A 21,311-nucleotide genomic window follows, 5' to 3' on the forward strand; every position below is an offset into this window, starting at 1 on the left:
TCAAGTACATTGTATTTCTAAGTATATGAGACATATTCAAGGCCACAGTGCGGAGGTTATACTCATCTCTGTTGATTTTACTGTTATGTATTTGATTTTGTTGAAATTGAATACCTGATGTAATTAACAGATAACATAGAATAGAAATAAATGTGGATTCTGCTCTGTTTCTAACTGTACTTGGTAATTCTTCAAATGGTACGCTTAGCATCTTTTTAAATGTCGGTGCTGATTTTACATAAATCTGCATTGCCCTGTTACAGTGCTGGATAATCACTGCTTTTCTGAGGTTGCTCTCCACTGGTTGATATGCTAGTTTGCTGTTTTTGATTGATACTTGGAGGTGGAGGAAGAAACTTCAAAAAGTGGGGATTTATTTTGGTGTCAATGCTGATATTTTTCCCTCAACCAAAATGGGTAGTTAATTCTTATTCCCCCCATTCAAGAGTTTTTTTTTGCTATGCATAAAACAGTTGTTGTATTTGCACAAAATATTGACTTGTACAGTACTTGTGATATCGTTGTGAAACATTTGTTTTATAAATACAAGTCTGTGTGGCATTGACCCATTATTTGTTATATGATACTGGCTTTTAATGGCCACGGATGAAGCTCGCGTTCCCTCGCTTGCTATCTTTGTTAAAGAAACGCACAGACAGTTTTCTGTTTTTATACATGTATTGCCAAAACATTGCAGAGCCTCAGGCCACTTCCATGTGAGTACTTGAAATGTAACCACTTCTCCATTTTGGTATTCAAACTGAACAACCTGACACAATGGTACAGCAACTTTTAGCAAGAATTAGCCCAATTATAGGCGGATGGTCCCTTCCCGCCAGGATACGAAAGTGCCTTTTTAGCCATTTCAAGAAGACGTTGGATTGTTGCAATCTCTTTTTTGTTGTGTGCAAACAACTCATTATCCTCCAAAGCCAGGTCACCATATTCAACTGCCTGCAACAAGGCAAGAGACTATGTTAAAGGAACTTGTAAATAGTTTTTGATTCAGACAAAAGTTTCTCTGCCCCTTATTAACATACAGAAACCTTGAGCAAGGGGCCATACAGCCCCTGGAATCTGCACCACAGGAGTACAACAGATCTTCACCTTTCAAAAGTCTATTGAACAAGTCCTTTTGGGATTAAGTACTGTGATTTTCTTTGAATTATCTGAGTGAAGACACCCTTCTTCACCCCCCCCCATCCCCCACGACCCGAACAGAGAGAGACCTTGGGATCCAGGTACGTGGGTCCCTGAAAGTGCGAAGTGTGATCCCAAGGGATGAGGTCCTGAAGAACGAATATAGGCAGTTGGGAAGGAAGCTAAAAAGCAGGACCTCAAGGGTAGTTATCTCTGGATTGCTGCCTGTGCCATGTGCCAGTGAGGGTAAGAATAGGAAGATATGGCAGACAAATGTGTGGCTGAAGGGTTGATGCAAGGGCCAGGGTTTCAGATTTTTGGGTTATTGGGATCTCTTCTGGGAAAGGTATGACCTGTGCAAAAGGGACTGGTTACACCTGAACTTGAAAGGGACCAATGTCCTTGTGGGCAGGTTTGCTAGAGCTGTTGGGGAGGGTTTAAACTAGGTTGGCAGGGGGATGCAAACCAGAGTGTGAGGTCACATGAGGGAGCAGTTGGAGAAAAGGTGGATGCAATGTGCAGAGAGACTGAGAAAGGATAGGCAGTAGATAGGGCATAAATACAGGCAGTTGGACAGGTTGAAATGTGTTTACTTTAATGCAAGAAGTATTAAGAATAAGGATGATGAACTTAGAACTTAGTACATGGAATTACAATATTGTAGGCATTACAGAGACTTCGCAGTCACAAGGGCAGGATTGGCTGATTGATGTTCCGGGGTTTAGATGTTTCAAAAGGGACAGGGAGGAAGATGGGGGGGGGGGGGCGCAGGGGGGTGGTGAAGAGCAGCATTATTAATCAGGGAAAGTATTACAGCTACAGAAAGGGAGGACATTGTGGAGGGATCATCTACTGAGTGTGTGGATGAAAGTCAGAAACAGGAAGGAAGCGATCACTCTATTGGGAGTATTCTATAGGTCCCCACCCCACACTAAGGAGCAGATAAGCAGGCAGATTTTGGAAAATAACAGGGTTGTTGTCATGGGTGACTTCAACTTCCCTAATATTGATTGGCACCACCTTAGTGCAAAAGGTTTAGATGGGGCAGAATTTGCTAGGTGTGCCCAGGAAGGATTCCTGACACAGTATGTGGACAGGCCAACTGGAGGAGAGGCCATACTGGATATAGTACTAGGCAACTAACCCAGTCAGGTGACAGACCTTACGGTGGGTGAGCATTTCAAAGGTAGTGACCACAACTCTTTGACCTTTAGCATAGCCATGGACAAGGATAGGAGCTGGCAATATGGGAAAGTATTTAATTGGGGTAGGGCTAATTATGGTGCTGTTAGGCAGGAACTTGGGGGGGGGGGGGTAAATTGGAAACACATGTTCTCGCGGAATTGCCCAGCAGAAACGTGGAGGTTGTTTAGGGGCCACTTGCATGGGATTCTGCATAGGTTTGTCCCACTGATACCGGGAAAGGATGGTAGGGTGAAGGAACCATGGTTGACGAGAGGTGGAACATTTAGACAAGAGGAAGAAGGAAGCATACTTAAGGTTTAGGAAGCAACAATCAGACAGTGGTCTTGAGAATTATAAAGTAGCCTGAGGGGCAACTTTTCCACACACAGGGTGGTGGGTAGATGGAACAAGCTGCCAGAAGAAGCTGTAGAGGTGGGTACAGTTACAGTGTTTCAAAGACATTTGGACAGGTAGATAGAAAATGTTTAGAGAGATATGGACCAAAGGCAGGCACGTGGGACTAGTTCGGATAGATATCGTGGTCGGCAGGGACGAGTTGGGCCAAAGGGCCTGTTTCCATTACTGACTCTAGGAACCACCACCTGGTTATCCTGAAACAATAAACCCTTTTCCAAACTCTCCAACCATAGAAAAGCAATTTATCACGTTTTCTATTTCCGAGGGAGGAAAATAAACAAATGGCGAAGAGCCTTCTCAGTATGACCGCATATATTGTTAAGATATTCTAAAATTAGTCACCGACCTACCATTAAAACACATTAAGATCGCCACCTGAATTAAAATGACCTATTGTCATGGTCGTTCAGTTCAGGGCCGTGGAAGTTCCAGTGTGACTGTCCCATTAATGAAGTATTGATTCCCTAGTTCTCGGGACAAAATGGTGTGTAAAGCTTTGCTGATTGCTAAAACGTGTTTTCTGTTAGAGCGGGAATATCTTCGGAAACAGGGAACTCATGATGGAGCGCCTGAGTCCATGAGCGGGTAAATTTTCACGTTCCCGATTTTTATGGATTTATTGTACTCGCAAAGGTAGGACTGTTCGTCTGGTGCCGAATACAACCAAATGAAATCAAGCATCACAATGTATTCAGTAATAAGCTTGGAACTCAGGCTACGGGATTGCTGATAATACTTAAAAATTCACACTCGCTGTTTTGCACTGATGTATGTGAATGTCGTACAGAGAAACGTCATAGTTTAAACTGAGATTTTCATCGTTATTTTCGAAAATGCATTTCTTTTATGAATTATTGAATGCCCTCCAAGCTTCTTTAATGATGAATTGATATATCGAGCCCAAACCAAATACTACGGTAGAATGCTTTAAGATTCCTCATTTAGAATCTTGATTCTGCCTGTTATATGACTGGACAAGATTGCAATCGGAGCTCTTTTACCGTCTGAGAAACTAAATGATTTATGTAACCTTGGACGCTCTAGGATCCTGTGTACATACAACCACATTGTCTCCCAGCGCTCAACACACGTGCATGTACCTATAATCTTTGTCCGCTCTGGGCTTTCCCAAGCAGGCAAACCTGGAGTATCGCCTCCTCTCTCTCTCTGGCACTTTTATACATCTTCAAGGTTATGGAATAATGCAACGCTAATCTCATCAAGAACTGTCATTTGTAGCCATTAAAATTTCATACACCGTCTTGCCTTTCCACGAATTAGACTTGTTGGATAGCAAACTCGTGTTGTGTAATCAATGCGAGGACGCTATTTTCGATTGCGTGCTGTAGAATTTCCCCTGAGTTAAATATTTAAGTAATAACTTTCTTTGCCTCTCGGCTCTCCTGACCCTCAAAGCTGTTATAAATTTCAAACAAACAGAAAATGCTCCAAACACGGGGGTCAGATGGCACTCTGTGGAGGAGGGTGTTAGGCTTGAAGATTTTTATTTGATTCGTGGGAACACCTTCCAAAAAGAACCAGTGGACTGTAGGAAGCCGCGCCCCATGGTTGCATCAGAAAACTAATTATTTGGTGCGGTCCGGAAAGGATGAGGCCAACATGGCAGAAATTCGCTCGTCATTTGGTTCAGTACCACTCTAACAATCGAGTCACCGAGGGAGGCTATTCTTTACATACATTTACGAGATGTAAGGGCAATGCCAGCATTTACTGGCCTTCACTTATTTGGGAAAATGTTCGGTGCGTCGGACTGTCACGTCTGTTTGGCGCGGTTAGGGTGGGAGTCGCGGGATTTTGATCCAGCAGCAATAAAGGAACGGTGAGACATTTGCAAGTCAGGATGATGTGCAATTTGGAACAGAAGTTGGTCACGTTCACTAACGCCTGCCGTTCTTGTCTTTCCAAACCACAGATTATTTTTTTTTGTCCAACTTCAGGAGAAACTTGTTTTCTCTTCCCTCCCCATTCTCCATTCTAAACGTAAACACTGAATAAAAGCTATTTTAAAATAATGTGCCCTCAAAACTGGACCAGATACATTTATGGTTCCCTCTCGCGCAGTCTGAACACTTAGGTTCCAGGTGGGAGACAGAGTGCAATGTGCAGCCAAAATGGCATGAACGGGTGGCTGTAGTGCCACTCAGAAAGTACTTTGTTCTATCCGTTCTAGAGTGAAAATAAATGACGTAGCATTGTTAATTTAATTCTGTTCTATTAATTTTATCTAAAATGCTGTCTGTCATTCCATCATCCAGAAACTTAGATATGTAGTTTTCTATAGTATCATCTAAATCATTTATAAATGCCATGATCAGTTTTAGCTGTACTATTGGAGACTAAGTACTAATCTTTGATTACTTCAGGTGTGACATGCCAGTAAGTACAGAAATAGGAGGATAGTGCAGTTGAAGAGAAGGTGCAGAGAAAGATTCCTGTAGCATTGAGATGAATTCTGGGGAAGATAGGATCTGTACAGACCAGACAGCTTGTATTAACACAAGGTTGGGCAGGAATGCAAATGTTGCTGTGCAGAGTTTAAACAAGTCTGATCAGAAGTTGAAAAGCTGATCTTAGATTTGGAAGGAAGAAAAGCAGAACTGGAAATAGAATGCATAAAACCAGTGAGAGTTGAAAGGTGGAGTAAACAATGGTTGCAAACAGAGAAAAAAAGGAGTCTGGCTGTTCTTAATGGTATATTGGTAAATGCAAGGCATATAGTGAAAAAAGACAGATGAACTGAAGACACAGATGAACACATGGAAGCTGATATTTTAACTATTACAGAAACATGATTTAAAGAGGAGCAGGAAGGGATCTCAATATAACTGGTAATATTATTTTCAGACAAGATAGTGGGATAAAGGAGAGTTTGTGGTGGCAATATTGGTTAAAATACACTCATGGCTGGGAGAAGGGATAACTCGCTCGAAGATCTTAAATGAGGCTGTAAGAGTTGAACCAAAGCAAGGAAGCATAATCAAACCATGGGAAGTGTATCACAGACCTCTGAACACTCTGAGGTAGCTAGAAGAACATGTTGGTGGGGAAAGTTCTAACAAGGGCAAAAGCACTGGGGCAGTAATATTGGAAATTTCAACTACCATAAAATCAACTGGGATGCAGAGAATGTAAAAGGTATAGGAACAAAATTTCTAAACTCCATTCAGGAGAATATTTTTAGCCTATACATAGCAAGCCCAACAAGAGGGGACTGTGCAATTCTGGGTCTAGTTTTAGGACATTAAGTGGGGCAAGTTGCAGGAGTATCAATGGGACAGCATTTTCATGGCAGTAGGCATAATTCAGTTAGATGTAGGATATTTTTGGAAAAGGGCAATAAAAGCAATAACGTTCTAAAACGGAGGAAGGTTAGTTTACTCGATAAGAAATGATTTAGGCAAAAGTTGAATGGAAACAGCTACTGCTGGGTCAGTTGTTACTTTTAGATATCTCAGGAATTCAAAGATATTTTCTGTACATAAAGAAACAGAGGATAACTGAGGAAAGAGTAGGGCCTATTGTGGACCAAAAAGTAGCTTGTGTGTGGAGATGGTGGATGTGGGTGAGGATTTTAGGCAGTGTAGTAGAAACAAAGGGTCTCCTCTGTGTCAGACCTTCTCTATTATCCTATGACACCACTAGTCACGTTCTGTCAACGGGACTATACGTTTGTGGTCTCTGCTTCCTGCCAATTTTCCATCCAGAACAAAACCTGGCTTCCATTGTACAAACTTCAACTTTAAGTAACAACTCTTATGAGGGACATGACTGAATGCCATCTGAAATCCTAGGTAAGATTCTGTTCGCAATTCATAAAAAAACATTTGGGTTCATCGTATTGCACCCATCCTTTACAAGTTCATACCATCTTCAAAAATCAATGACAAATTTCATTGTGATCAGGCACTCTATTCTTAAGTACAGACTCTAGCAGTTTCCTTGAATTTAGGTGTTAAGGTTACTAGACGATTATTGTTTTTTTTTCTCTCAGATTAAATAGCAGAGTGATATGTGTAGTTTTATAATCCAAAGGAACAGTTATAGTGTCATAGAGTTATACAGTGCAGAAACAGGCCCTTTGGCCCAACTCATCCATGCTGACCACGGATGTCTATCCAAGCTACTCCCATTTGCCTGCCTTTGATCCATATCCCTCTAAACCTTTCCTATCCATCTACCTGTCCAAGTGCCTTTTAAACATCATAACTGTACCCACCTCTACAGCTTCTTCTGACAGCTCGTTCCATCTACCCACCACCCTCTGTGTGGGAAAGGTGCCCCTCAAGTCCCTTTTAAATCTTTTCCCTCTCACTTTAACTCTATGTTGCCCAGTTTTAGACTCCCCTACCCTGGGAAAGAGACTGTGACCATCCACCTTATCTATGCCCCTCTTGATTTTATAAACCTCTATAAGGTCACCCCTCAGCCTCCTATGCTCCAGGGGAAAAGCCCCAGCCTATCCAGTCCCGGTAACATCCTCATTTTTCTGCACCCTTTCCAGCTCAATGATATCCTTCCTATAGCTGGGCGACCATGACATTATAGTCAACAATCATGTCTATTTGCATCAATTTCAAATGATTTGTGCACGTTAATGGGTTTTTCTCCTCAAAGAGCAATGTGAAGCTTACCTTGTTAAAGTCCAGGAACAGGTAATAAAGCATTGCCAAGGTGTGAGCAATATTTCCAATTTTGCCATTTTTCACGAGGAGCTCCTGGTTTCTCATGTCAAAAATCGCATGCAGGACCTTGACTGCTTCTGCTTCCTGGGATTCATCTTCAGGAGAACCAAACAACGCAGAAAAACATTTGTATTTAAAAACAGAATCTCATAGAAGAAATTCTAGAAAAGCTTGTGTAATAATAACAACAATTAAGCAATTCTTGGCACTACATCTTACGAAGCAGACAGTGGGCTTGGATAAGAACGATACCTATACTCCATGCATTAAATTACAAGGAGGAATGACAAAGACTAGTATATTTTTCCCTGGAACTGAGAGAGCAAAGCAATGGTTTCATTGAAATTTAAGGGTGGAGAAACTATTTCATTGTTTGGGGACTAGGGAGTACACACTAAAAGAGTGAGTCATCCATTTTAGGAGAGAAGTTAGGTAACACTTCTAGTCACAATTTGGAATTCTCTTCTACAAACAGCAGTTGGATGATTGATCAATTGGCAACTTAAAGTCTGATATTGATAAATTTTATTAACCAATTGTTTTAAGGTATAAGGGAAAAAGGCAGGTATTTGTGGTTAGGTCACGTATCAGCTATTATCTTAATGAATGGCAGAGCGGGCTTGAAGGAGCTAAATAGCTTAGTCCTGTCTCTATGTACCTATTAACAACTCGTGGAAACAACTTGTATACTTCCCTCCATGAGAGACTGCATTAGCAATGGTATGGGATCTTGTTTGCATTATCCCTCAACCAGAGGAAGCTATATGCTGCAGACCACCCAAAAATAAGGGAAATAATTGTCTAAAGAATACCTTTTGCATAATTGCATGGTAAATGTGTGAATTGTGAAAGCTTTAAAGAATATTCAACAATATAAGAATTACTAGCTTTGCATTGAGCTTGGTTGTATTTATGTTCCTTTGCTGTCTCATCAATTATTAAAGCTGAAGCTACAGCCTGTAGAGCCATGGGTCCTGAATGGAGTGGCTGTACTGCAGGTTACTGTAAATCAGAGTCCCAGATCAGTTTCTATTAAGATCATAGCTGATCTGTGACCTAACCACAAATATCTGCCTTTCAGCCTCTAGAAACTGGCCTGTAATTCAATTCGATCATGGCATACGTAGAACATGATGCAGTATATTAGGTATCCATGGGTATCTGTGCCCATTTGAGCAGCAGGTTCCAGCTATATACCTGAAATACTTCTTTCTCTTTACCTGTTCTGTATTTCCCGACATCTAGTAACTGGTAGAGGAGGACATCACTGCAGTGATTAGACTCATAAGGTTCATTGCTTTACCTAAATGGTTGACTATATGTAGGTGGTTGATAAGGAATTTAGTTTATTATCCTGCCTATCAATGAGATACAATAACATGTTAAACCCTCCTGACATATCCCTTGGTAAAGGTATTTTCCATCCAAATCATACAGATCAGAAGGTTTCCAGAGTACAATTAGCTTTGAGCCCTAGAAAGATTAGCCACAACTCCCGTTTCTGGTTATTTAATGCTGACCTCTGCTGGAGAGTCTTGTGTCTGAGGACTGGCAGTTAGAAGCATAAATTCAGTCAACAGGATTACAGTTTTCTAAAGGTGTATGGAGAACATGGCAGAGTTAATTAAGGATTTGTACAAAGTAATGGTTAAGTCATATTTACTCTGCTTCTTGCTATTTTTCGTGTGCCCCATTTTGTAGCCAAATAGGAAGTACACGTTCACTGGGATACCAGGGATGAGAAATTATGACTATAATGACATAATGAGACTATTTCTACCCAAATAGTTCTTTTGTCTTTAAAATTATGCAGGAATTTCATTAGAATGAACACTGAAAATCAATTTCCTAATTAGTAAATGAGAGGAGATATTGATTTACATTGATTACTGAAAGTTGAGGAAGAAGCTACGATGTCTTTATACAGAATTGTTTCTTTTTTGCCACTGAGGAAAGTTGAGTTGAGAGTAAATAATAACCAATAGAGCAAAATTTTAGATTGCTCCTGAAAAAGTTGGCTAAATGTTTGCTGTGCCACCACTTCGGTTGTGCTGAGAGGATGGCTTGTGGCTCTCTCAGTCGGTATCATCAAATAATCTGTAAATGTATTGATTTAGATAACATATGAAGCAAATCAATTTTGCTGAGCAATTAGAGGATTATCAGCCCAGTGGCATTATACCTCTCCAAGGATTGATGACCATGGTGGAGAAGGAAATAAATTGAATTAAATAAAATGTAATTCTGTTGGGATCAACATAATACTTTTCTTTGTTGCATACTTATGAACCCAAGAGGTAGAGAAATGTTTGATTAATATCTTTATCAGTCTGTACGTGAGTACAAAGCCAATATAATTATTTCTGTATGGTAAGCATGATGTTAGCATGCAAATTTATACAGGTATGCATGGTTGGATTAGTGATGTAAGAGCATTAGAGGTTATGGAGACCCTTACTCCTATGCTAATGCAAACTGTCCATTAATCTCCTAATATTCCACATACATGATTAGCCAAAGCCAACTTTCAAACGCTACACTTCCTTATCTCTTTTTAGATTTTTGTTACACTGAATCCTTTCTTCATTCACACTCTGAAGACATTCACCTGTATATCTGACAACTAACACTCTATTCTGAGGCTCTCAATACTTCTCAATCTGATGCCCCTGCATGCCAAGTGTCCAATATCATTCAAATTAATTTGTTTGCGACATAATATTGACTATTTTACCAAGCTTAGTGATCATTAGAGTTTCTTGGGACAAATTAGAGTAGTTTTGTTCATCAGTAGGACTGCCAATTCAACATTTATTCTGGATGGCCAAGGAGAATTTTGATTGAAACTGGAGAGAATTTGAAACGAATATTTTCCAGATTCTAACCTAGGAGAGATTGTCCTTAGATGTTACTATTATCTGGCATGGCTGGCTCCACTCCATGCTACTCTCACTGCTCTATGTGCAAATACTGTACTTTAAGGAAACAGACAATGTGGGAGAGTACCAACCAAAAACATCTTCCAAATCAACGAGGCTGGTGCCAGGTTCTGGTGAACTGATGCCAGCTTTCCACAGAGATTTTTGTATTTCCATCTCAACCAGTTCACCCAGGAAATTTTTCCAGATATCAGTCACCTGCATGAAAATATTAAATTTACTGCTATTTAAAAGCAACACAATATTATGTATCTTTATTCATTTAAGAGATTTTTTATTCTTTACTAAACAAATTTACAAGTTAATTTGTTTATGCAAAACAACAAATTTCACAGCATATGTCAGTGATAATAAACCGGATTCTGATGACACAAACGCATTTTATGCACAAAATCCTAGGGTGCTAAATCCATTCCTACACACACCTATAATGTGGATTGTAATGACCTTACATATAATATTTCTAATACTAGAGAAAATTGTTGCCAATTATACAGTTCTCTTGGAATTTGAGCAGAGATACCAGTCCAGGATATCACTTTCTTATTTCAGGAACCTTGTTTGAGCACCAGGTACTCAGGTGCGATCTAGATTAAATCTTTACCCACTCTGCTCCATCAAGTACTTACAGATTAAGCAAGACAAATTAATTCCACTAAGCTTTCAGCCTTAAAGTCCTCCTCCTGCTTTAGTATGGCCTTTTCAATTTAAAACACTCTAGTGTAACTCTTCCATTCACTGTGCCTATCTCTCACTCTCCATAAGGAAATATGACTGTTTTGTTTGTATGTAAAGAATTTATTAGCAGTAAATTTGAAATATGAACAATGGTTAAAGAATTAATGTCTCCTGGTGGCTCAGTGAGATTAGCAGCACAAGAGATAGAAGGAGCAGGCCATTTGGCCCCTTGTGTCTGCACTACCATTCAATCAGATCAAGACTGATCTTTTATCTCAGTGCCACTTTCCTGCACTAAATCCATATACTGTAGATCGATCCTCTTAATATTTAAACATCCATCAGTCTCTTTCTTGAGTATATTTAGCAACAGAGCCTCCATAACCCACCAGAGAATTTAAAAGATTCACCATCCTCTGGGTCAGAAATTTCTCCTCTTCCCTGTCCCTTTTGGCCAGCCCCTTATTTTGAGACTGTGACACCTGGTTCTAGACTTCTCAGCCAGGGAAACATTAACTCTGCACCTACCTTGTTCAAGCCCTTTAAGTTTACTATAAATTTCATTGAGATTACCTTTTATTCTTCCAAATTCTGGACTGTCTTGACTCAGTCTGTTTAATCTCTCCTGCCATCCCAGGAGTCAGTCTGGACAACCTTCACTGTTCCCTCTCTGTCACAAGTGTATCCTTGGGTAGGAAGATCAGAACTGCACACAAAATTCCACTTGTGGACTCACTGGGACCTAACAGGACATTTCTACTCAAATCTTCTTGCAATAAAGACAAACATATCATTTGTCTTCCTAATTGCTTGCTATATCTACATATTAATTTATAGTGGTTAGTGTACCAGGGCATTCAGTTCCCCCTGAACACCCACAGTTTTTAATTGCTCACCATTTTAAAAGTACTTTGCTTTTCTTGTTTTTCTAACAAATGGATGACTTTGTATTTTTCCATAATGTATTCTATCTGCCATGTCCTCACCCATTCATTTAGCTTGTTCATATCCCCTGTAACTTCTCTGTATCCCAATCATGACCCACACTGTTACCCTGCTTTTCCCAGTTATATTAGTGCTTTGTGTTAATACATTTCACTTGTGTTGAGAACCACAAACGGCATTAGGTCCCCCTAGCTTGGGATTAGGTCAGGATATGGTATTGGGAAACCACCCAGATTTCTGACTATTGATCATCATTGAGCAAGTTTGGGTGTATCATATCTCAGGAAAGATATGCTGGTGAGGGTCCAGAGAATGATCCCAGGAATGAAAGGCTTGACATATGAGGAGTGTTTGATGTCTCTGGGCCTGTACTCAATGGAGTTCAGAAGGATGAAGGGGAATCTCATTGAAGCCTACCGGATATTGAAAGGCCTGGATAGGGTGGATGTGGAGAGGACGTTTCCATTAGCAGGAGAGTATAGGATCCGAAAGCACAGCCTCAGAATAAAGGGATGTCCCTTTAAAACTGAGATGAGGAGGAATTTCTTCAGCCAGAGGGGTGAATCTGTGGAATTTGCTGCCACAGAGGGCTGTGGAGGCTAAGTCATTGGGTGTATTTAAAGCAGAGATTGATAGGTTCTTGATTGGTGAGGGGGTTAAGGGTTATGGGGGGAAGGTGGGAGAATGGGGTTGAAAAAAAATCAGAAATGATTGAATGGCAGACAAGACTTGATGGGCCAAATGGCCTAATTCTGTTCCTATATCTTATAGTCTTATTGATAAACTGCTGTTGGAAACTGTATTTTTATACTGGGGGGAGCTGCATTGCCCCGAGCTAAGTCACCATCAACAAGTTTGGGAGGAGAACGAGTGTCACATCCATGGAGCTGTTTCCAGTTTGGGTAAAGTGAGAAGACAAATTACCACTTGTCTTGTCCTGACTGATCATGCTGCTCACATAATTCTGATGTTTACCTCTGAGTACAGCGAGTCTGCTATGTCCATCTTTTCCTGCTTGTAAAACACATTGGCCATATGGTAATACCCACCAGCTGTGTGAATATCGGACACACTAAATACCCGGGTGGCGTGGTAAATCTGTCAAAAGTAAATTCCTGCTATTAGTCTCTTTCAAATGGAAGACAAGGCAGCTTATCTCGCATGAGCTATCAATTGGATGTTTCACATTCAATGATGGTTTTTTTGTCTGTCAAATAATGGCAGTGGACAAGCAGAATGGCTCATGTTTGTGGTGCCATACCATATATTTTAACTGTAAATTCATCCATGCCATGTCCATTATAGAAGCATGATGCACTAAGACCAATTATCTGTGTCCCCCCAACCCTGTCCTCCTAGTTTTTTTCTCATAAAATAGATGTTGGAATCTGTACAACAGATGGTTTAATTATATTGCAAGACAGGTCTCCCTGGTTAACAAAGAATCCTTTGTTATTTGAAAATTTGTTAGATGGGAGGTAGATTACCATTATTTCCTGCAGATATAATTTATTTTGGTACCTAGTGCTCAGAAGGTGGTGGTGAAGGACGAGGAGGACACAGTGGCACTTCACTGATCCACACTTCCCACTAGTTTTTGGGATGATCCAGTTCACCAACCAGTCAGTTCAGTTCTGCCAGTTTGTCAGGGAGGGAATTCATTGCCCTCCTGGCTAGAGTTGCTCCCTGACATCATTGTGCAACTGCCAATTTCCAGATAATCAGCTCACTGCTTGTTGTACTTGGGCAACTCATTGCCTGGCTACTGTGTGACAAATTTACTTGGGGGATCCAGTCACGTTGCAAGAAGTGAAATGCATTCCCCACCATTTGTTCCAGTGAGTGAAATCTCTGTTAAGTGAAGAATCAGATTAAATAAAACCCTTCCTTGGAGCGAACATTCCTTAGGGAAATGTTTACTAGCCAGGGGAGACTGGGACAGGATTTGAGACATAGAACAGGCCATTCAGCCCAACCAGTCCACAGCAGCACTCATGTTCCATCCCCAATCTTTTTGTCTCTCCTCTTCTAAATCTATCAGCATTACCCTCTGTGCCTTTCTCTCTTATGTGTTTGTCCAGCGTCACCTTAAATCATCAGTACTATTTGCTACAACCATTTCCGGTGGTAGTGAGTTCCACATTCTTGCCACTCTTTGGGTAAAAAAGTTTCTTTTTGAATTCCCTGTTGGATTTTTTGGTGACTACTTGATATTGTTGGTCTCCAGCTTTGTTCTTGCCCATAAATGGAAACATTTTCTCTGTATCCACTCTATCAAAATCTTTAATTGTTTCAAAGATCTCGATGTGGTATCATGAGTGGTGAGATATTCTTTCTGTGTACCAGGATGTTTCCTGCATTCATTTACACACCATTTAAAATGATTTCCTGTGTTGTTCTACCTCACAATTTATCAAAAGTGTTGCCCATTTAATTTTAACTTCCCAGCCCTTCAAAATCAGCTTTCCTCCAATTGATTGACCCGATTTTTGGTATACTATTATGATTTTAATTTGTATTATGTTAAGGTGAATATTCCCTCAATGTTCCCTTTCCCATGCTTACTCTGGTGCATTCCCTAGTCCTGGATGCAATAGCTAAATCTCTTTGTTATATATTTCACATTTTGAATTAGAAAAGAGTCCTCTACAAATTGGAGGAAACTCCATTTCCACATCCCCTTCACCTATCTCTTCAATTACTACTGGGGTAGCTTAAATTCCCTATGATTATTTTTCTATGTTTTTATACTTATTCCCTAATTTATCTGCATATTTTCCCTTTATTTCTATTCCACTGCTATGCCCATTCGTTTGATTGATCCTTTATTGCATTTTATCACAATCCATTTCATATTTTGTCTTCCTTGTAGCTATGTCTTTCTTTTCTAATGCCACTATGTTATCCCTCATAAGTAATACTACCTTTTCTCCTTTTTATCCCCCTCTCAAACTTTTTAAGTATGTTATAGCCTGGAGCAGTCGGAAGATACATTTGTTTTTCTCTATCATGATTTGCTGCCACTTGCCATGTACTTGGTTGAGGAGCCAGGGCTCCTACATCCCTTATCCTAACAGCTATCTGTGCTTCTAGAATGAAGGAAGGGAAAATTTGGAGGAAAAAAACTGAAAGAGACTACACAATATTAATACTGCTGTTCCTTGTCAACCCATTTCTTCTCAAATACTTACATCATCAGCAAAGTACCACAGTGCTTTGTCAAATTCACATTTAGCAGTGTACAGAAGACCCAGATTTCGGTACAACTTGTATTGAATGGCATTAATACACTCTGTAGTCTTCATCATTGTCCACTGAGCTTGAGAGAGGTATTCTTCTGCTTCATCCAGTCGGCCAAGGCCTGGGCAGCATTCCGTGTACAAAATGGTGAAATTACTGACTGTACATTAACACTACAAGTCCTAAAAATACAAATATACCTCCTTTGACATGTTGATTGGTAATGGTGTAAGCAATGCAAAGTAGCAGGTCCCAGATTCCTCTGGTCTGCTGAGTGAGAAGACTTTACCTAGAAAACAACAGTTTTTATCACACCCGACTCTTGTTACGTGTGGTTGATTGATTATATCAATAGCAGGTTCTGCTGTGATTTCTAACCTGCTAACACCAACTGGCTAGGCTCACACATGAAAAATAAGCACTTAAAAAAGGCACTGAACGAATGCTGGCACCAGGGTAAAGTGCCTTATTAATACTCCAGAAATATTCTATTTGTGGCTGTCAAAGTATGAGAAAATAACAGAAAAATGATCACAAAGTATTTTTCAATGAATAGCATTCAACTGAATGTAAGAAAGCACATCTTCACTTAAAATCTGTCCATTAGTTATCTGAAAATTACTACACAGCAAAGGGGTCAAATGTTGATAAGAATTTATTTCCATGCATCATCTCCATTCTGGAGTTGACAAAGCCCCGAGAAGAATCATCACCATGGAACCGTGGAAATGAGCAGAAAAGAATTTGGAGGCAGTGCAATTTTTTTCAGTGAAAGTATGCCTTAGTTACAAATTTTGAAGCAACAAAATGAAAATGGGAAAAAACACAAGCATTGGATGATCAAGTGAGGAAATAATCGTTTTCTATTGTTCCCATTGACTCCTTTGATAAGCAGTTCCAGTGACTTACTTTTTAATCTATACTTAACTGGTCACACATCTAATCTATGCAACCGGCCCTCATTATTTAACCCCTTTAGTTTGAGAATCATGCTGGTGAAACTGCTCTGTGCCCACTTCTTGAAGCTCAGTGCCCAGAATTACTGTACTCTACATGGAGGTCATTGTAACATGACTTCTAGCCCTCCCACATAAAGGCAAACATTCCAGCTTTTCAGTTTTTTATTGCAGCTATTCTGTATATTTTAATAATTTCTTTACTTGGACCCTTTGTTTTTTTTGTTTCTCTGGTCCTCTTAACTTGCCATGTAGGAAATAATTGTACTTATCTTCCTTATGTCTAAGATGGACAGTCTGTGGTGACACAGTTTAATAACTGTATAGTTCTTTCCATGTGACTTGGCAATCCACATGGTACATAAAATATCCTTACCAATACTAGCTTCAGCCAGGAGTAATTGAGATGGCACTAACTCAGCAGAGAGGCTGCCATAAACAGCTATCGCAAAGCGCAAAGACTGCAAGGCTCCAGGGATAGCCTCTTCATGTTTACCCTCGAACAGAAGCTTTTGAGCCACAGTCCGTGTCAGATCAATGAGATGTTTCTGTAAACAGCAAAAGCATTAGAAAAATGTCAACCATCAATGTTAAATATTATTGAACCAAGAAAATGCAGATGCTGGAAATTTGAAACATAAACAACAAATCTGAAAATACACAGGAGGTCAAACAGTGTATATGGAGAGAAAAACAAAGTCATCTTTCAGGTGGAAGGCCACTTGTAAGAACTGGAAAAGTGAAAAAAAAACCAAGTGTGTTTAAAGTTGGAGAGGGAGGGAGGAATGGAGAAAGCAAAGGGGATGTCTGTGATAGGGTGGACATACCAGGGTTGTCCAGGTAACAGTTATTTTAGTGCCAACAGTTAGGGAGAGAGAAAAGAAACAAAAGAACATGTAGAATCATCAGGTGCAGAGAACAACGGTTGCTGGAAGTCTAAAATAAAACAGAATGTTGAAAACACCCAGTAGATCAGATCGCATCTGTGGAGAGAGAAAAACTAAGTTAATTTTACGGGTGGATGACCTTATATGAGAGCTGGCCATCTCTGACACAAACAGGAAAGGCTGGCTACCTGAAACTGCTGAATTCAACATAGATTCCTGAGGAATGCAACATGCCCGGATGGAAGATGACGTGCTGAAACATCGTAGGAGGCCGAAGTCAGAGCATTAATTGACATTAAGTGTTTTTTTTTGTGTTGAATAAACTACCTTACCATAGCAATCAATTAATATAATGACTGAAACGTACTAGGCTAAAGACAACTACTTAAAGAAACTGAATAATTTTGTAGTCCAATTTTTACTGGAAGGCTCTTCTATAGAAACAGCTTGGTAGTACTTCATTGATACCTCAGGTCCCATGCTTCATGTGCTAGTTGAGAACGTGGATATTGACAAAGAGAAAAGTCCTAGCTCGCTCAACTTATCCTCATAAGACGTGTTCTCCAATCCAGGCAGCATCCAGGTAAATCTCCTCTGCACCCTCTCTAAAGCTTCCACATCCTTCCTATAATAAGGCGACCAGAAGTGAACACAATACTCCAAGTGTGGTCTAACCAGGGTTTTACAGAACTACAACATTACCTCACGGCCCTTGAACTCAGTACCCCAACTAATGAAGGCAATACATCATACGTCCTCTTAACAACCCTATCAACCTGCGCAGCAACCTTGAGGGATCTATGGACATGGACTCCAAGATCCCTCTGTTCCTCCACACTACTAAGAGCCCTGCCATTAACCTTGTATTCTGCTTTCAAGTTCAATCTTCCAAAGTGTACCACTTCAGCCCCACTCGAGTGCCACTTTAATGTGGCTTCTCAGGCTATCTACAATTTAAAGGCCATTGAATTTACTTACCAATGATTCAATTGTTACGGCCCATTTCAGACCTCAGACAAACAGACAAGTCTTAAGTCCATTTCCTAGTCAGTACCGACTCAGATGATGTTGAAAATGGGAAGAAATAGGAACAGAAATTCACCACAGCACTTCAGTAAAGGAGTAAATAAAAGGCAGCCTTCCTGCTGTAAATATGCTGCTGAGGACTGTGGTACATAAAGAAATTGACTTGACTTTGCCAGCTCTTGGCTATTACCTTGGGAACACTCTGTCTACGATCACATATACAGAATGACATTAATGATTGCTGTTCATAGTGAACCTATATCCTCACCTGCATAAGTCAGTACTTTGTGGAGAGGACAGGAGAAAACTGGAGCAAGAAAAATAAACAACTATAGATGAAAGATACTCAATGTTTACCTGTCTCTGCACCAGCTGCTCCTTACTGTGTTCTCGCTCTTTGGTAGAGCTGAGGAATGGCAGTGGTGTCCGTACTGGAATCAGGAGCTGGCAAATCTTCTCATGGATTCCATTCCAGTCTGCGGCTTGGTGTGTTACATCACTGAGAGAAGACAGTTAGAGGCATTTAATCCTGATAGATCATCCATAACAATGGAATACATAAATGTTGGCATAGTCAATAAATATGAATGGACCATATAAAAAGTGAAAGGAATTATTATGATGTTCCATTTTAATCATATCTTGTAGAACCATTCCAGAATGCATATTATACAGTGTATTACAACATGGCTGTCACTGTTCATTTTGTTTGATTCACCCCACATCAATCCCCTCCTGCAAAGAGGAGTGAATCCAATCACCAATGAATCTATTATTGGTGTTGGTTAAGTGTGGAATGTTGACTGGGAGAAATCTTTGGTTCTCTTTGAAAAGTGCCACAGTCAACTTCTATCACATCTAGCATAATATCTGAAACAGGCAGACAGATCCTGGGCTTAATGTTAGATATGAGAAAGCTCAGATGGCATGACATATATTCAGTATTTTACTGAAACAACAACCTAAATTATGTGCCCAAGTCCTGAAGTGCATAAGTATAACATCTGATACAAAGCAAAGAGGGCCACCAAGACAAAGCAAAAGATAGTAGGAGGGATATAAAGCAAAATCAAAGAGTTGGGATTTGAGAATGGTCAAAGGAAACCAGAGAAATGGAGTTACTTTGCAGGGAATTCTGGCAATAAAAGCATATATGTCAATGGTGGAGTGAAGGAGTCAAAGGAAGGGAGAGTCAACATGGGACCTGAAGATGGGAAAAGATGGGAGTATTTGACATGTGGGATAGGGAGATTTGGGAAGGATAGCTGAACTCCACAGTGAAGGAAGGGTAACTGAAAAGAAAGAAAGACCAGATGTGATATTAGGGTTTTAGAAGTGGATATGTCAAAGCTGGTAATTGTCAGAAAATGTAATGGAGGTGGATTCAGTGGTCTTTGTGATGGACAGGATATGGAGTCAGAAAATCAACTTAAACATTTACAGGATGCTAAGACTGGATAAACTACTTCAGCCTGGGATAGTGATGGATGATGGAGTTGGTGGCAATAGTATAAATATTCATTCGATCTTTCTGTTTAACTGGAGGAGATAGCAACATCAAAGACGGTGCTAGACAGGCAGTTTGACATAACAGAGACAATAGAGAGATTGAGAGACTTAGAATTGCAGAAAAGATGGGCACATACTTATGATGCAACAATACATTTAAAGATTTCAGTGAGGAAAAGAAGGTTGTGTTTGGATAGTAGTTTGCAAGGATAAAGAAAGAGTTTCTATGCGTTGGGAGGTGATGATGGTTCTTTTAAATGGGAGGAGAATCAGTTGCAATGGCAGCTAGTATGGCAAACAGGAAGGAAAGTTGGATAGTCAGCAGCATAACAGGAATGGGGTTTAGAGAGCAGAAAGCAGACCTCAGAGGAGATGAGTTTGCAGAGGGCATGGCAAGAGATGCAAGTGAAAATAGAGATTAAAATGAGTCTTGGGGAAATTTTAATGGCAAATAATGGGAAGGGAAGTAGCAAAGGCATTTAAATTATGAGCTCAAAGAAATCTATGAGCTATTCACATTAGAATTGAAGTCAGGGAAGAGGGTTTTAAAGATGTGTTTGATAGCAGAAAAATGTTAGTTTCATAGCCCACATCTACCTTATCTCACCAACTACAGTAGATTTGTGTAAACTTCCTCTCCTGTAGAGTGGACTTAGAATGCGTTCTAAGGCAGATTTATTTTCATCATTTCTCATTAATGTTTTTTTTTCCAATGGCAAATTTCAATACTTTATTTTGCTCAGTAAACAAAGCTGTATAATGGACAAGAATTGGAATTATTTTTTAAATAAAATCTCACATTTGTGAACAAATTCAGCAACTAATCTGACTGCATTTGAAGCACACGCATTTCCTTTTTAAAAAATCTTTTACTCTTCAGCATTAATTCATTACCAAATTAAAATTTCATATTTAAATATGAATTTCATATCTAAAAAAACTAATTACACTTGATTTCAACTCTGTGGCAGATGTTTTGCATTATTGTTAAGGAGGTTGTTACATTTGTACAAAATTACATCCTTCTGGCGATGCTTTAATATTTTATCAGTGGGTGCCTTCATAAACTTGCTATAAGTGCATTACAAAGTGAAAATAAATGCACTCTGAAAAGCTTTTACTGGCAGTAAAAATTCCTGGGCTAAGAAGCCTAGTGCACGCCAACGCTTTAATCTGAATGTGCTGGTTGTTTTATCTATGGCTTGCAGTTTAATTTCTCTGTTCCTTTGTAAAATGGGCACTTTTGTTTTTCTAACTGTTGATTGCAAATTGAAACAAATCTGAAGTGGAGTCAGAATGCTACCCCACTCTCCTTGTTTGGTCAGCTGCCCGGCTAGTTTTAGATTTGGTGAAGCGAAAGCCTTTACTCACCAGTAGAAAGTCACCCTGCACTGGGGGCACATCACATGAGCGGTTTTTTGGCACAACTCACACTCCAGTTTGACACCCTTGGGGTTAGCAAGTGGATAAATAGAAGAACTTAGCATGTCGATATCTTGGGAGGCCAATTCTTATCTGAAACCCTCTCAGCTTCTCAAGTGCTGCGTTACCAAGGCCTTGCGGCACGTTGCTAAGGACTTGGGGCACGTTGCTAAGGACTCTCTTCTGGGCCCAGAGCCTGCTGCACTTCCACCCACAAAGGTATCACATATCAAATCTAATAATAAAAAGGGAAATATCTAAATG

At 39.9% G+C, this 21,311-nt stretch overlaps 1 protein-coding gene across 1 annotated transcript; it reads right to left on the reverse strand.

Annotated features, from left to right (window-relative positions):
- Window positions 1-565: 565 nt before the first annotated feature.
- zmynd12 (zinc finger, MYND-type containing 12) lies at window positions 566-21,278 on the reverse strand. Its single transcript, XM_052039501.1, has 8 exons — window positions 20,997-21,278; window positions 18,474-18,615; window positions 16,580-16,751; window positions 15,199-15,368; window positions 12,983-13,105; window positions 10,456-10,582; window positions 7,395-7,540; window positions 566-954 (listed from the first exon to the last, which is right to left on the reverse strand). The coding sequence occupies exons 1-8, from the start codon at window positions 21,110-21,112 to the stop codon at window positions 793-795; spliced, it is 1,158 nt and encodes a 385-aa protein (XP_051895461.1). The 5' UTR covers window positions 21,113-21,278; the 3' UTR covers window positions 566-792.
- Window positions 21,279-21,311: the final 33 nt, after the last annotated feature.

Source organism: Pristis pectinata, chromosome 26 (genome assembly GCF_009764475.1).
Source record: "Pristis pectinata isolate sPriPec2 chromosome 26, sPriPec2.1.pri, whole genome shotgun sequence".
Taxonomy (NCBI): domain Eukaryota; kingdom Metazoa; phylum Chordata; class Chondrichthyes; order Rhinopristiformes; family Pristidae; genus Pristis; species Pristis pectinata.

Coding starts and splice junctions, on each gene's coding strand:
- zmynd12 (XM_052039501.1), bottom strand. CDS start 21,112: ATGCTAAGTTCTTCTATTTATCCACTTGCTAACCCCAAGGGTGTCAAA. Junction 15,369..16,579: donor CCTGGCTGAAGCTAGTATTG/GTAAGGATATTT, acceptor AATGCTGCCCAG/GCCTTGGCCGACTGGATGAA. Junction 7,541..10,455: donor TGATTTGGAAGATGTTTTTG/GTTGGTACTCTC, acceptor GTTCTCCTGAAG/ATGAATCCCAGGAAGCAGAA.